This window comes from Electrophorus electricus, chromosome 5, assembly GCF_013358815.1.
Source record: "Electrophorus electricus isolate fEleEle1 chromosome 5, fEleEle1.pri, whole genome shotgun sequence".
NCBI classification, from domain to species: Eukaryota; Metazoa; Chordata; class Actinopteri; order Gymnotiformes; family Gymnotidae; genus Electrophorus; species Electrophorus electricus.
In genome coordinates this window covers 3,297,926-3,312,944 of record NC_049539.1, presented here as the reverse complement: position 1 = coordinate 3,312,944, position 15,019 = coordinate 3,297,926, and the positions used below count along the sequence as shown (strand labels likewise).

Sequence of the window (15,019 nt, the reverse complement as noted above, 5' to 3'; positions counted from 1 at the left end):
GTAGTGTAGTGTTTAAGACGCTTACCTTTCATACCTTGCAAATGCGTTTTTTTTAAACAAAAGCTTAGACTGACTATAACACTTTGCGTTTCGGTCGTGCATGCGGCATTGCAATCCTACAGTTGTGACCTCGCCTTTGCGTCCCGTTCTGAGTACCGAGTTGGAGACGTTACCCTAAGAACGGCTGGACTTTCCTACGGAGATTCCTAGTGTACACGGTTCCATCTCTGCCTCGTGGTGTCCTATTGATAGCTTTTAATGCAGCGAGAAACGAGGATCGTGGGTGATTATTCAAGCGTTTATTTTCGTGCAGTATTAAATTACATATTTTAGTATAGTTGGGACAGTCAATTTACATTTACGCTTATTAATGTTGCTATGCGGTTTTACCCGATGCGATATATAATTGAGGCAAATTACAATACAAGCATACAGCAGACACAAAAGTCGGTTGCGCTGCAAGAGCCGTTAGCCAAGTTTCTAGTAATTGACCAGATACAACTGCAAGGAGTAAATCGGCTTTGAACGAAAATCCATTCTTCAGCAACGCTTTGAGTGAAAAGCTAAGAGCGCCAGTCATATCAAGGTGAACATTATCATATATATTCTACGATAGATAAACGCTATACAAGCAATCAGTCGATAACGATATCGTGTGATATAGAATTATTCAGAGGCGCTTGTAACGTGTGCTAGGTGATGTACGGCCAAGTTAGGGGGTGAGGTAGCGGGTTGCAGTCGCTTTAGTGAGGGGTGTGAGGTGACGAGAGAGGCGAGAGGAACAGCGAAGTTGTCGCTAAACAATATGAAGTTTGTGAGGGACTCTAGACAAAGTCCCTTAGTGAACTCTTGGTTTATTATGAGCCACCACGTCTCTTTCCATCAAAGGAGGTGCATGTGCTTTATTAGTGCCTAGAATAAGGAAATCTACCTCGGCGTTTAGAGCCTTTTCCTATAAAGCTCCCAAGCTGGGGAACAACCTTCCTGTCAATGTGTCAGGACTCCGACACAGTCTCAGTATTTAGAGATAGAATATTTGTTTAGTCAGGTATGATGTTACCTCTCGTCTTAGGTAAAGGTGTAGATCTGGGGGTTTGTGGGCACTGAGAGTCATGTCACATCACCTTATATGACACTCAAGTTTGTTGGCTGAGAGCAGCTCTTCCTTTTAGCTGTGCTGTCATGGCAAGATCTAGCAGAGTCCACCTTTGCACATTATACACCCTGTTTCACACAGCATTATTATTTTATGCCTAACCTGCTGTCTCTTTTTACCAATCTATATCTACTCTAATGGAATGCTGTTGCTAAGACCCAAACTGTCACTGCTGTTCCCAAACACTGGATTCCCAAACACTGGATTTTTCTAAAGCAAATGTCAAGGACATGAACTTTAGGTGAGCAGCTACTGTATATTAAATGAATGATAAATAAATAAAACAGATACGCAGAAATTGCATAATTATATAGGCCTACAGCAAAGCTTCTTGCCATATCCATAAGAGATTGCCTTAGAAATTATTGTTTTCATTAGTGAATTGTAGGGAAAATATGTTTTTCATCTGCTTAGTGAGATTTGGGGCCAATATTTAGCTGTGATGAAATAACTCAGCTGCTTTGGGGAGTCATTTCAAGTGATAATCTGAGGTTCACTACATACATTTGCTTATTGCATTTGACATACTAATGCTGTTTGTTTCTGCCTTCGATATTTTGAAATAATCATAAATTCTATTTTAATGGCCTACCACTGTTATCACAGAGGAGACTAATCCTGGAAAGGGGGGGGGGGGGGAGTGTGAGTGAGTGAGTGAGACAGAGAGAGGGGGGGGGGGAGAGTGTGAGTCAGTAATTGAGTGATTTTATATATATATATATATATATATATATATATATATATATATATATATATATATATATATATATATATATATATATATATATATATATATATGAGAGAGAGAGAGAGAGAGAGAGAGAGAGAGAGAGAGAGAGAGAGAGAGAGAGAGAGAGAGAGAGCATTTTACCAAATCATGGACTGGTGAGGGACTTAATTTCTCGATACTTTCTACAGCAGCTGTTGGGTTACAGTCAATCAATAATTTGGGTAGCAGTGGAGGAAGGCCTGGCCCATAGTCCGAGAGAGAGTGCAGACCTCAGATGTGCGGCTGCAATAATGTCTTCCTGGAATAAAGAAGGAGGAAAAAAGAGAGAGCGAGAGAGAGAGAGAGAGAGAGAGAGAGAGAGCGAGAGAGAGAGAGAGAGAGAGAGAGAGAGGATGGACCATCAAGAAAAGAGGAAGATGTGCAAAGTGCTAGAGAGAACTTCTTGTCTACATTCTTGAAAGATTAAGTGAATAAATATTCACGGAGTTACTCACAAGGTGTTGAAGGAATGTACTAAGTAAACAACCATTTGTTTTTGTTGAGGAGCAGTTGTGGTGATTGCTAGAAGAATACGTGGTCCCAAAATCCCTTGGCTTTTATGACTAACCTACTTATTATTTAAATAACGCCCCGTAAAATCGATGAAACAGGCATGATGTCTCTTGAGGTGGCCTGTTGTGCAGTGTTTAATGGATTGTTCCGTTTTTTATATCCCAAAGGTGATCTTAAGAGTCCGACATGTCATTTTAATACGCGAGCGCGATAGTGGAGTTTTTGATGAGTTTTCAAATTGTGTATGTGCAGAATTTCTATTCCAGCGACTCCAGATGGCGGTATGCCCGATATAACCCTTCGGAACGCTTAGGCGCTTCGGAACGTCTATTTTAAATCTTTAAAACATGGATTTTAAAATATAATTCAAATAATATTTTTTCAAGTGTGCTTTTATTATATTTTCCATTATGTGATTATGATTTACAATAAATGAAAGGTTTTTTTAATTTTTTTTTCATGAGTTGCCTCATAAAAACAGTTCGGCTATACTTGGGGACTTTTACATTGAAATCTAATTTGTTTATTTGTTACACCCAATAGCCGAATTCACAGGTTGAGAACACGCTTCGTAAACATGGAGAACTTCAACACTATGTTCGAATGTGGAATTAAGTTAAAGTTTAGCTTGCAGTTTCTTCGTCATTGAATATAACCTTTCCTAAACTGCTTATTTAGTTTAGTGTCTGTGGTTCTGGAACATCTGCTTTGGAATTGGTAGGAAATGGCAGGTAGTGGTCACAGTGCTAGCTAGCTAGCCAGCTAGCTAATTAATCAGCCAAAAAGTCACTGTCAGCAGTAGCTAGCTAGCTACATACCAACCCTTTCAGCAGCTAAAAAAGTCTATAAAGTTAATTTCGGCTTGTTGTAGATTTTAGGCTTCATTCGTCGTTGGTACAAAATACTACCAAATAGCTAAGTTAGACAGCTAGCTACTGTTTAGATATATTGTCAAATTATTAAGAATGTTACCAGGGACTTTTAGCTAACTAGAAATATAGCTAGACAACCAGATTAATCATATTTCTTGCAATCAAACCTTCAGACAACATTGATTGAGTTCTGTGGTAGTTGGACACCTCCCTACCTAAATTTACCAGGCTGGATTAGGTTATAGATAGTTATATGCGTTTGTTTTTATGCATATGTTTTAAACCACCAGGCGGGCGAAATTAACTAGCTAGTTTGCTACCTGTCTAGGGTTATAATATATGTGGCACTATATAAAAAAAATGAAAAAACACTGAAGTTTTCTAAAAGAAAGCAGGGCAAACAGTTGCAGTGAACGTTCTTGTAATGATGAGCGCTTGTAAGCCAGATATCTTATGGTCACCACATCATGCGGACCGATATGTGATTTGTGACTCAGAACTTAGCCTGTATCGAATTGGAGCTGTGGGTACGTCAGAGGCCAAGGCTGGATCACTCCCGCTGTCTGAGGAGACAGCAGCCACATTGCTGGCCATTAACTCAGACACCCCCTACATGAAATGCGTGGCCTGGTACCCAAAGCATGAGCCGGAGTGCCTGCTCGCCGTCGGTCAGGCTAATGGCAGGGTGGTGCTCACCAGCCTTGGCCAGAGCCACAACTCCAAATGCAAAGAGCTTATGGGCAAGGAGTTTGTGCCAAAACACGCCCGTCAGTGCAACACCCTGGCGTGGAACCCCGTGGACAGCAACTGGCTTGCTGCTGGTCTAGATAAGCACAGAGCGGATTTCTCGGTGCTGATCTGGGACATCTGCAGTAAATATTCCCCAGAGGCCGTACCAGCCGAGAAGCTCCGTCTGTCCGGCGATGCCGAATCCGGCATGGTGGTGACTAAGCCGCTGTACGAGCTGGGTCAGAATGATGCATGCTTGTCCCTTTGCTGGCTACCGCGCGACCACCAGAAGCTGCTGCTGGCTGGCATGCACCGCAACCTGGCCATCTTCGACCTGCGCAACACCAGCCAGAAGACCTTTGTCAACACCAAGGCCATCCAGGGCGTGACGGTGGACCCGCACTTCCAGGACCGTGTGGCGTCTTTCTTCGAGGGCCAAGTGGCCATTTGGGACCTGCGGAAGTTCGAGAAGCCCGTCTTCACGCTGCCGGAGCAGCCCAAGCCGCTGACGAAGGTGGCGTGGTGCCCGACGCGGATGGGCCTGTTGGCCACGCTGACGCGCGACACCAACGTCATCCGCCTCTACGACATGCAGCACGCGCCCACACCCATCGGAGATGAGACCGAGCCCACCGTCATTGAGCGGGCGGTGCAGCCGTGCAGCGAGAGCACCATCAGCAGCTTCGCCTGGCACCCGTCCGCCCAGAACCGCATGGTGGTGGTGTCGCCCAACCGGGCCATGAGCGACTTCACCGTGTTCGAGCGCATCTCGCTGGCTTGGAGTTCCACCACCTCGCTAATGTGGGCGTGTGGGCGTCACCTGTACGATTGTGCCGAGGAGGGCGGGTCAGCTGCTGAGAAGGACATCGCCACCAAAATGAGAGAGCGTGCTCAGTCGCGTTATGGCCATGACACCGTCCAGGTGTGGAGGAACCACCTGCTGGCTGGAGGAAATGACCCTCAGCTGAGGTCCCTCTGGTATACCTTGCATTATATCCTTAACTATTCACCAGCCAATAGAAATAAAGTACTAACCTTTTTTTTTTGTTCTTTGCAAAATATGAACACCTTTTGCGATGAAATACTCCTTCTGTAAATGTAATATTTAATGGTCTGTGTAATAGATATGTAATATTGATAAGTAATATTTTATTTTGTAAGACGTAAGTGATGAGAAGCAGTAAGCTCAGTCTTCTCCATTGCATATTGTGTTCGCCTGATTTCTAAGAGAGTTAAAGTTTCTTATGTAACAATCACTCATGCAACAATATACTGAGGACTTGGAACAGAGGCAACAGGGAAATAAACAGTCTCTGATCTACTCAGGCATCAAGAACATTGTCAAATCCAGTTCTGGTGAGTAGCCCACGATTTTTAACGGGTTTTTCAATTTTTTGCCGCATGCACGGTATGATCCGTTCCGACCGGCCTTCCCGCGCTCTTGCCTTCCTTCTCCAATCCCCTCCAGGCACGACAGAGATCCGGCGGTGCTGGAAGGGCTCGGAAAGGCCGGCGGACGTGGCGCAATACCAAAGCGAGGAGCGTAGCCTGGCGCTGCGGCTGTGTGGCTGGATCGGCCGCGGGCCGGACGTCGACATCGAGCCCTTCCTGAAGTCCCTGGAACAAGAGGGCGAGTGGGAGCGGGCTGCCTCTGTGGCCCTCTTCAACCTGGACATCCGCCGCGCCATCCAGATCCTCAACAAAGGAGCCTCTTCTGAGAAAGGTCTGGATGTTCAAACAGGGACTAGCGTGGTGTGGATTTGTGAAATGGAATATGAAATGCAATGGCAGTAGCAGGTATCTTATCGATGTGACATTTAGTGACGGAACACTGTACGCCAGCGCTTATTTTAGCCTGGGGTGTTAAAGTGGGCTTGGACTGCATGAGGGGAATGCTGTAGTGGTGCACTCACGTCTGCAGATGCATATTGGCACTGGACTTCTGCTGCTGTGTCCTGGGGAATGTCATTAGACAGGTTGTGCGAAGTGCATGCCAGTCTGAGGGCCAGCCCAAAGCAGCCGTGCCCTTCTGCTTCTCGTCTGCAGTAAACGTGTGCGATGAGAGAAGTTTCGCTCTCAAGACTGAAAATGACACATCCTCAGCCAGTAGAAATGGCCAGATGAAGCTCAGCCCCAGTAAAACCGAGCTTCTGTACATCCCGAGTACTCCCAACCCTTACCATGACCTCACAGTTTCCAACTCCCTGACCTCTGCAACATGTCCAGATTGCAGCAGTGCGATTGGTCTTCGATCTTCCAAAGTTTATGCGTTACTCTGCTGCTGCGCTCCCTTCATTGGCTTCCAGTAGCTGCACGCATCAGATTTAAAACCTTGATGCTCACCTACAAAGCCAAAAATGGACCAGTCCCTCCATTCATGATGTCAATGGTCAAAGCCCGATCCCTACCTCGAGTACTAAAAACCTCAAGTACGGCTTGGCTTGAAATACCATGCTTCAAGTCTCATGGAAGACAAGCATGGAGACTATTGTGTTTTGGCTCGCAGATGGTGAAACGAACTTCCACTTGCTGTCCGGACAGAGTCAGACGCGGACTGAAGACCCATCTATTTGTGGATTATTTAAATGACAACTGACCCTGCTCCTAAACTAGTGCTTATAGTAGGGTATTGTTTATTACACTGATATTGTCTAACAAACTCTAGTATTTATTGTTTATTACACTTATTGTTGTGTGAGAGCTTATGTATTCTGTACTTCTAGGCATCAGCCGTGATCCCTGTATTTCTACAGTATTCTAGTTCATTGGTATCTTGGACTCTAACTTACTCTTCTGGCTAGGAGTAAATGATAGCACTTTTGTAAGTCGCTCTGAATAAGAGTGTCTGCTAAATGCCATAAATGTAAATGTGATGATATCTGTAAACTTTGGCTGAGGCAAAGTACAGATCCACTTCCTGGTGTCAGGGCACTGTCAGGCATCTTTTAGGCACGTTAGGCACATGTCAGGCACATTTTAGCGTGGAAGGGGCCCTGCTGTGGGACCATGCCCCCCCCCCCCTCCTCAAATTGCTTTGCAGTCTACCTGGTTCCTCTCGCGTGGGCGTTTCTGGTGGGCTCCTAACCAGGGCGTTCTGTGCTCTCACGTGTGCCCAGGTGACCTGAACCTGAACGTGGTGGCCATGGCCCTGTCGGGCTACACGGATGAGAAGTCCTCCCTCTGGAGGGAGATGTGCAGCTCACTGCGGCTGCAGCTCCAGAAGCCCTACCTGTGCGTGATGTTCGCCTTCCTCACCAGCGAGCCCGCCAACTACGATGCAGTACTGGTGCGTAGCCACACGCATGGGTGTGACGCCGGCTCCGGTTTATCGGAGTGGTCAGGGTATCGGACTGGTCTCAATAGTTTTGTCCTAGTAAGAAATAAGAAAAGGCTCTGAATGCCTGTCAGAACAAAGGTCTCCCTGCTCCTACTGATAATGTCACTTTCAGATCACCGATCTCAGTATGTTGCAGGGAGGACTGTGTATGTGGTGGTGGGAGTTTGCTCAAAGAAATGATACTCTGGCCAGGTGCATTGGAACTTATTCTCCAGGACTTTCTTAAACTACATCACACTTTGTTCGTTGATGAAGTTCGTGCAATTTGTCTTTTGAAACTTATTTTTGCAACACCCTTGTTGTTTCTCTGATTTGGATGTTGTTTTATTACCAGTATGAGAGTCGAATGGCTGTCAGAGACAGAGTGGCCTTTGCCTGTATGTTTCTAAATGACAATCAGGTAAATGACTTATTTACTTATTTCAGTTTTCCCCTTAATTATTCCAAATGTTTCAATATTTGTTTTACCCAGGACTTTTTGAAGGGTAAAAATGCACATGCATGTAAATGCATGTAAATGTTTGCTTTAGCTGCCTCGTTACATAGACAAGCTGACCAATGAGATGAAGGAGGCAGGGAATCTGGAGGGCATACTGCTGACGGGCTTGACGAAAGACGGCGTGGATCTGATGGAGAGCCACGTGGACCGCACGGGAGACGTGCAGACAGCCAGCTTCTCCATGCTCAGGGTGGGCCTGCAGCTGCGGTTCACACGACTTGGCACGGGTTCATTTTTAGCCACGTGCCATATATGCAGCAAATGCAGTTCACACAGCATTGCATGATGTGGAGCAAACTAGAAATTAAAACACATAAAAATATCAACTCTTTGCAGTTGTTGTAGTCTATATAAAGTATATATTGAGTGTGTGTGTGTGTGTGTGTGTGTGTGTGTTTGTGTGTGTTTTAATTACTGTAGTTGCATCAGGTGTTGTGTTAGCTTTTAGAGCCTTGACAACTGTGGGGGTCCTGTATTCCTTTTGCTTAAAATGGAGGGATCTTCAGTTGGTCCGTTTGAACTGTTTTTTTTTTTTTTACCTCTCTCTTCTTAATGCATGCATGTGTGAACATGTGCGGTGTGCTCAGGGCTCAACTGCAGAGGTGGTGAAGGACCCACGTGTGCAGTGCTGGATTGAGAACTACCGCCACCTGCTGGATGCGTGGAGGTTCTGGCACAAGAGAGCTGAGTTTGACATCCACAGGAGCAAGCTGGATCCCAGCTCCAAGCCTCTCGCTCAGGTACGGTGCCCCTTACACGACTGCATCACGCCATGTTCACGCACCTCAGGAGTCCATTATGCAATGTGAATGTGGTGAAATGTGAATGAAATTTGGGTTTTGCTAGTTATTGACCTCATACAGTGTCTGGCAAAAGTATACAGCAGGTGTTTCACCTGCAAGTAGAATTGCAGCTCCCAAAATACTTAATAATAAAGATGTATGAACATTAATTTCTCTCAGCTGTCCATGTTCTCCCCCTCATACAAACTAATGCTCCAGCATGAATATTCCTCATATGCCTCTGTTCCTCTAGGTGTTTGTGAGCTGCAACTTCTGTGGCAAGTCCATATCGTTCAGCTGCTCGGCCATGCCCCACCAGGGCCGCGGCTTCAGCCAGTACGGGGTCAGCGGCTCCCCCACCAAGTCAAAGGTCACCAGCTGTCCTGGCTGCCGCAAGCCGCTGCCACGCTGCGCTCTGTGCCTGATGAACATGGGTACACCTGTGTCCACCTGCACAGGTGCCTGACCCGATGCACGCCCTCCTAACGCAGCACTCTACAGGCCTTACGAATCAAACAGCACTGCGTGGCTAGCAGGGACTGAAAGCCTAATGCTAGCTGGCGTGGCTAGCTAGTCAGTTTCGTGTTGTTAGTTTCTAAAAACAGCTTTGACTCACCGTCTCCCATATAACCTACATAGAACAAGTTTTCACTACAGTTCCTGTCTACCGTTTATTCTCTGATTAAATGCAGTGCACCACGAAGGCCAGAGAGTTGAATTGTGTCAGTTCACAGCTGCGTAAACTGAACGTTCTGTGACCCTCGCTAGGCACGGGGAAGTCCGAGGAGAAAGTCGACCTGCCAAGAGATAAGAAGCTTGCCCAGTTCAATAACTGGTTCACCTGGTGCCACAACTGTCGTCATGGAGGCCACGCTGGTCATATGCTTAGCTGGTTCAGGTGAGTGCAATAAATGGAGTTAAGGAGTAACTGACGGGGGGAGGGGTGCTGACCCTGAAGTCCATCCCTTTCAAGCTAATGCTTTATATTTATTACCTACGCTCCACTCCAGTCCTGCAGTGGATGAACTCTGTGTTTTTCATGTTGTACTCTTAATTTTGGCCTTTGTAGTGTGAAATGAAACATAAGTGGATAATCTGTGGCACTCGAGTCTTGCTGTGCTCCAGCGCCTCCTAGTCAGGGCAGTACGGACTCATAACCGTTTGTCCCACTGCATCCTGTTCGTCCAACCCACTCCCAGAGACCACAGTGAGTGTCCAGTGTCAGCCTGCACCTGCAAATGTATGCAGCTGGACACCACAGGAAACCTGGTGCCCTCAGACACTGTGTAGCAGCCCTGGAGCTGCTTCTCCAGCACCACCTGAAGAAGAAGAAGCCCAGCTGCCTCAGCCAGACCCTGGGCTGGGACGGACCGGACCGCTGCTCGCCGGGGACGGGTTGCGTTCATCTACCTCCTCAGATCTGCCATCGACAAATGTGATACAAATCATGAAGAGGTGAAATGGGACTGTACATGGGATTGTACCAGCAGGTCGCTCGTGGGAAAACAACAACCCAGACGTGCTTCTGTTTTGAATGAAGCAACTTTATTACCTCAGTGTTGGTGAAGGTTAATGTTACTGTACTTTATTAGAGGAGGGTGTTCCCCTTAAATGTTTTAAGTGTCTTTAGAGCAGGGTTTGTATGGTGCAGTTCACATGCCAGCATCCCAAGGATGAGTCAGGGTAGAAATCCAGGACAAAACAAATCAGAGAGCTTTCAGAGGACAACTCCTGTTTGTTTCCAAGTACTATGGATGTTTAGGAGGGTTATGAAATCACTGAGGCTGTAGAATCATTTTATTGCGTACAATTGTTCATCAGAGTTGTTACACCCAAAGGAATGTTGGTTTTTATTAACATTTGCAAAATCCTGATTTTTCCTTTCATACTCTTGCTCTCAGTAAAATGACAAATGTGTAAATGTGACCTTTTTTAAAGATCTTTAGTTGTGGAGAACACTTTCACATTTGGTGCCCGAACATATTAACATCCCCGTCTGAAATGTTTATATGCTAATTGCATGGTTAAACATCCTGTTGAATTTCTTCGCTCATAAGGGGGGTGGTGGGGGGGGGGGTCCACTTATTTGTTATGCATCTAGTTATTTGAGTTTTCTTTTTTGACGACAACTCCAAAATGCTTGAATTTACCACGGGGCGGCACATTGCTTCATTTACTAAATCACTTGGAAACTTCTAATATTTATAAAATTCCATGTTAATTCTCTCTAATATCGAAACTAATGATGGGTGTTTGTGTTTCCTGATTTATTCTATCATTTCTAATACACAGTAGCTTGCGTCCTCCAACAAATTTCTTTATTTTCGTAAGTGTATTTGCACAAACTCACTGGGTCGCTGTTCGCCGAAGTCTGGAGGAATAATCCCACCCCATGTTTGCTGTCCAATAACTACAGCAATAACCGTGAAATGTTCCGCTTTAACCCGCGCGCACGTTCGTTCGGAATTGACGCTAAAAGCTGCAGCTGCTCGCTAAAGGGCCACGTTTTTCTTGTCTGGCTAATACAAACTGCGCTCACAATCCAGAGTGCTGCTTGGTTTGTGTCGGCGTTTACAGCAACCGAGCGCAGCCCATCGGAGGTACGTCCCCCTAGTCCGTGCAGACCCGCGGAGCTCAACGCCGCCCCCCTGCTCCGGGGGACAGGACATCCCTGAACCAGTCCCCACATCTCTGCATGGGTCCCGGCTGGCACTGAGGGCTCCGTGCAAACGCTTCTCGGACTGTGATCTAGCAGGGCCGTGAATTTTGGAGTGGCTGTCGCAGGTGTGCTGGCTTTTTTAAGTCCCCGCGTTACGCTTGGACCATCGGCTCGGGTTTTGCACGGTTGTATCCAGTATAGCTCGTCAGCAGCTGCATATTGCATCGAGTGCGTTTTCACGGTGTTTGACTTTTGGGCTTGCTAACACACACCTGGTAGTGTTCACGCTTGTTTTGTGTTACTGTTCGCTTCTCGGTAACCAACCTGGAAAGAAAATAATGGATACTAACTTTATTCAACGTTTCATGCGAACTTTTATAGAGCACCCAACATCCTGAAGAGACGAGAAATAATGAATGAAACTAATTGGTCCACTCGAACAGTATAGTAACACTCCTAAAAATACAGCTAATTAGCTCTTATTTGCACAGATTGTGCCATAGGCTCCTTGCGGTCCTTACTGAGACTTTTTAAGATTTGCAGTTAAACAAACCATCGACTTTTCCCTGTTCTTTTAGCAAATTCAAAAGCCAACTTTTATAAATACACTTTGTCTTGGGAAACTGCGGGACTTACCGACAGTTCGGTGAGTATGATCATTGATGGCGAATCCTAAGGATGTTGCGATTTGCATTTTCATGGTATAATAACCTAATATAAAAATTCACGGTATCGCGGTATTAATCGTTCATTGTAATTTTCAAAAGTAAGTGGGGGAATTTACAAAAGTATAAAAGTCTCTTTGGACAACCTTGTATATATAACAAACAGCCCAAAAGGAAACAAAAAAAAATAAGAATTCCACAATGGTCCATTTCTGAACATTCAGAAATATTGTGATGCAGAAATATGAGCATGTTTGTTTGCTTAACAAAAAACATAAGCAAACAAAAATATAAAATCCTATCATTGTTTTTTTTCCCCTTCTTTTTTTGAACCTCAAGTAAGGTTTTGGTGCAGAAATTCAATTAAGTTCATGCTTTGCATACTTAAGTGATATTAATAAGGAAAGAGGATATGTACTTCAGTTTAAAAAAAAAAAACTTACAAAAAACCCTTTCAGTGAGCACACTGGAGACTGGTATGTAGAATAATTAACGTTCTGTGTTTGCTAGGAATGACTATTTCTGAGTACATCTTCCACCAAAGAGGTGTGCACGTGTGGGAAGTAACAGTCTTTGGTCACCGTACTGACAGATTGAACTGTGGACAGGAAGGCCTCTTAAGACACTATGCAGTAGTGCTTTCCTCGTGGTGTCCGAGAGACCAGGTTCTGGCTAGGACTGCTGGGGTGTCTTCTGATCCTCTTTGCCTTGTTCTTCCAGCAGCTGGTGTAAAAGTACAGTAACTGCAGAGCGCACAACCCTTTGCAAGGCCTGTGGTGACTACTGGTGCTGTTTCAAACACCAGGCAGTGATGTTTGCTGTCAGGATTGTCTCTGTGCTGCTATGATAAACATTGGTAAGGATTTGGATGGCAGTTCAGCGTCCCTCAGTCAGCGGAGGTAATAAAGGTGCTCTTATACTTTTCTTAATGTGATGTGACCATGTTAAATTGATGACTAGATATTTGAAATAACTTGCTCTTGGTACCAGTGTTCTTTTGATAGTCAGGGGGGGTTGTAGCTTCTGTTCTGCTTCTTTCCAAAATCCATCAGCAGTTTTGCTTCAATAGCCAGTTGTTGTCCTGACATGCTGTTACATGGGTGACTGCACTCTCAATGGATGTTTGTGTGATTTGCAAACGGTAAGGAATCCAGGTCTTTAGGATGCAAGGATGACCTGGATGCCATGGATGTGAAGCAAAGGTATTTCAGTGCTAACAGTGCTACCTGGTGGAGAATTTTATTTTTTACTCTAAGCATGAGTGAGTGAGTTGCAGGTCAGGTCCATGAGGTTTCCCACGTAACAGTTCCTGAGATTAGTGCAGATGTTGAGAGTCTCCTCTACAGTGCTGCATGCAGCACAAAGTCTTTCTAAGTCTTTCTAATTCTGCAGTTGTCCACATGGCCTGCATTAGGACTCTCCACCTGAGACAGATGGGTTTTGCTAGGCTGGCTCTCCTCTCCCCACTCGGAGCCGGTGGGGAGTGTCAGACGCCGGTGGGCAATTTGCATGTGAAATGGCTCTGCTAAGCACAGAGAGGCTGCAGCAGCTGCCCAGGACACGATCTGCAAGTGAATGCAGCAGGACCTCCAGCATGGACTCATTCAGCGAGGCGCCCGCCCGACGGAGAGGCCCTGCTACTCCTCCCCCTTACCTGTGCCACGCCACATCCAGCCGGCTTGGTTCGCACGGCCTGACCTCTTACGCGGTGGGGGGTGGGGGTTGGGGGTGTTGTAGCAGTTGCAGACTTACAGGATATAGCAGGGTAACAACGTGCTGTAGCAAAACCCAGCAGATGGCTAGTTGGAAGTCGTTAGGCAGTGTGGCAGAGAAGCAGTCACATGCGGTGCATCATATTAAACATGGTTGTTGTAATGAGTCTCTGTTTGTAAGAAAGCAAGGTAAAGATGCATAAAATAATGTGGATACAGTTATGGGGAATGCGCTGGTTGTTTATTAAATAAAAGTAAAGTTTCTACACTGCAAAAGTTAATGTAAAGGTGCATTTCTGTTCAAAACATGCAGTAGGGACTCTGTGGGTGCCAGCGTTGACCTTTGAGCACCAGGTGCAAGTCGATTCTTTGCATGTTCCTGTCTGTGCATCATGCATTACGCGGCTGAACTCTCGTGTGGTCGGCACCACGCAGGTTGACGGCTCCGACTCAGCACGGTCACGCTATGGCTGCAGCGGTGTGCACTTGTTGCACTTTCAGTTGCAGGCGATGGATGAGCCCTGGTGTTTGGCTTCGAAGGAGCACTACAGGTCTTGTGTTAAGCAGTTTAGGTCTGCTTCATTTCCTCCTGAGTTCTTGGAGCATGGCACTCTGCAGAGTTCAAGCCCTGCTGTGAACCAGGAGGCCTGACTTGACTTTAAGCCACACCGTCATATCGAGTCTTGGGCCGGTCTCGGAGAGGCAACTTGAGGTAGTTTGTGCTTGTTGTAATTTTTTAATTTTGTTGTGGTTTTGTATTTTCATTTGTGCATCATGATTTATGGTCCTTAATTTATTGTAATCATAATACTTCTTCATAGTTTAACTTTTATCTTTATTTTCCATTTGGATCTTTTATGTGTTAGATTATAGAGAATCACAGGTTATTATAATAATAATAATAATAATTATTATTATTATTTTATTTAATCTCTAATTACATGTGGATGGCAGCTGGAGTTAGTATAAAACTCCAGGTTCTACAGAGTAGTGTGTAATACTGCTATAGATTGTCCTGCTGGTGTATAGGAAATATTGGAATGGTAGTAAGATTACTCCAAAATCACTGATCATTCCTAGCTAGGAATGGTGTGGGTGTGGCCCTAATATTCTAATGAGGACACTTGATTGACAGCTAGTTGTCAGACTCCCTGTCTGCTACACCCCTCAAACAGAGTTCAATATGACACAAGAAATGAAAAACAGAGCAATATAAGAATACATGTATGAACCTAACAATGAGGATACCAGTGCAAATGACTGATGTTCAGGGAACGGCGAAATAGATAATACAAGAAGGGCCGAAAAAATGTTTTGGTGTCTGAG

The 15,019-nt window shown here is 45.3% G+C and overlaps 2 protein-coding genes across 6 annotated transcripts in view; both read left to right on the top strand.

Annotated features, from left to right (window-relative positions):
• Positions 1–2,869: 2,869 nt before the first annotated feature.
• Positions 2,870–10,583, top strand: mios (missing oocyte, meiosis regulator, homolog (Drosophila)). Of its 2 annotated transcripts, none has more exons than XM_035526038.1 (10): positions 2,870–5,031; positions 5,297–5,395; positions 5,508–5,762; positions 7,156–7,325; positions 7,711–7,776; positions 7,907–8,065; positions 8,463–8,615; positions 8,911–9,115; positions 9,426–9,555; positions 9,727–9,850. In XM_035526038.1, exons 1-10 carry the CDS (start codon positions 3,735–3,737, stop codon positions 9,734–9,736), a joined length of 2,544 nt encoding a protein of 847 aa, XP_035381931.1. In that variant the 5' UTR covers positions 2,870–3,734; the 3' UTR covers positions 9,737–9,850. The 2 variants fall into 2 exon arrangements, with proteins under 2 accessions (XP_035381931.1, XP_035381930.1); XM_035526037.1 differs by lacking the exon at positions 9,727–9,850 and adding an exon at positions 9,857–10,583 and having other exon boundaries at positions 2,873–5,031.
• The window catches only part of LOC113567840 (glucocorticoid-induced transcript 1 protein), a 10,892-nt gene continuing 5,896 nt past the window's right edge, over positions 10,024–15,019 (top strand). For 2 of the 4 annotated variants that reach the window (XM_035526041.1, XM_035526042.1), the window contains exon 1: positions 11,460–11,962. The gene's annotated coding sequence lies outside the window, so the exon portion shown is untranslated. Of the gene's footprint in view, positions 10,113–11,459; positions 11,963–14,339; positions 14,406–15,019 lie in introns of those variants that run through there. The other 2 variants (XM_026995957.2, XM_035526040.1) reach the window with 2 other exon arrangements.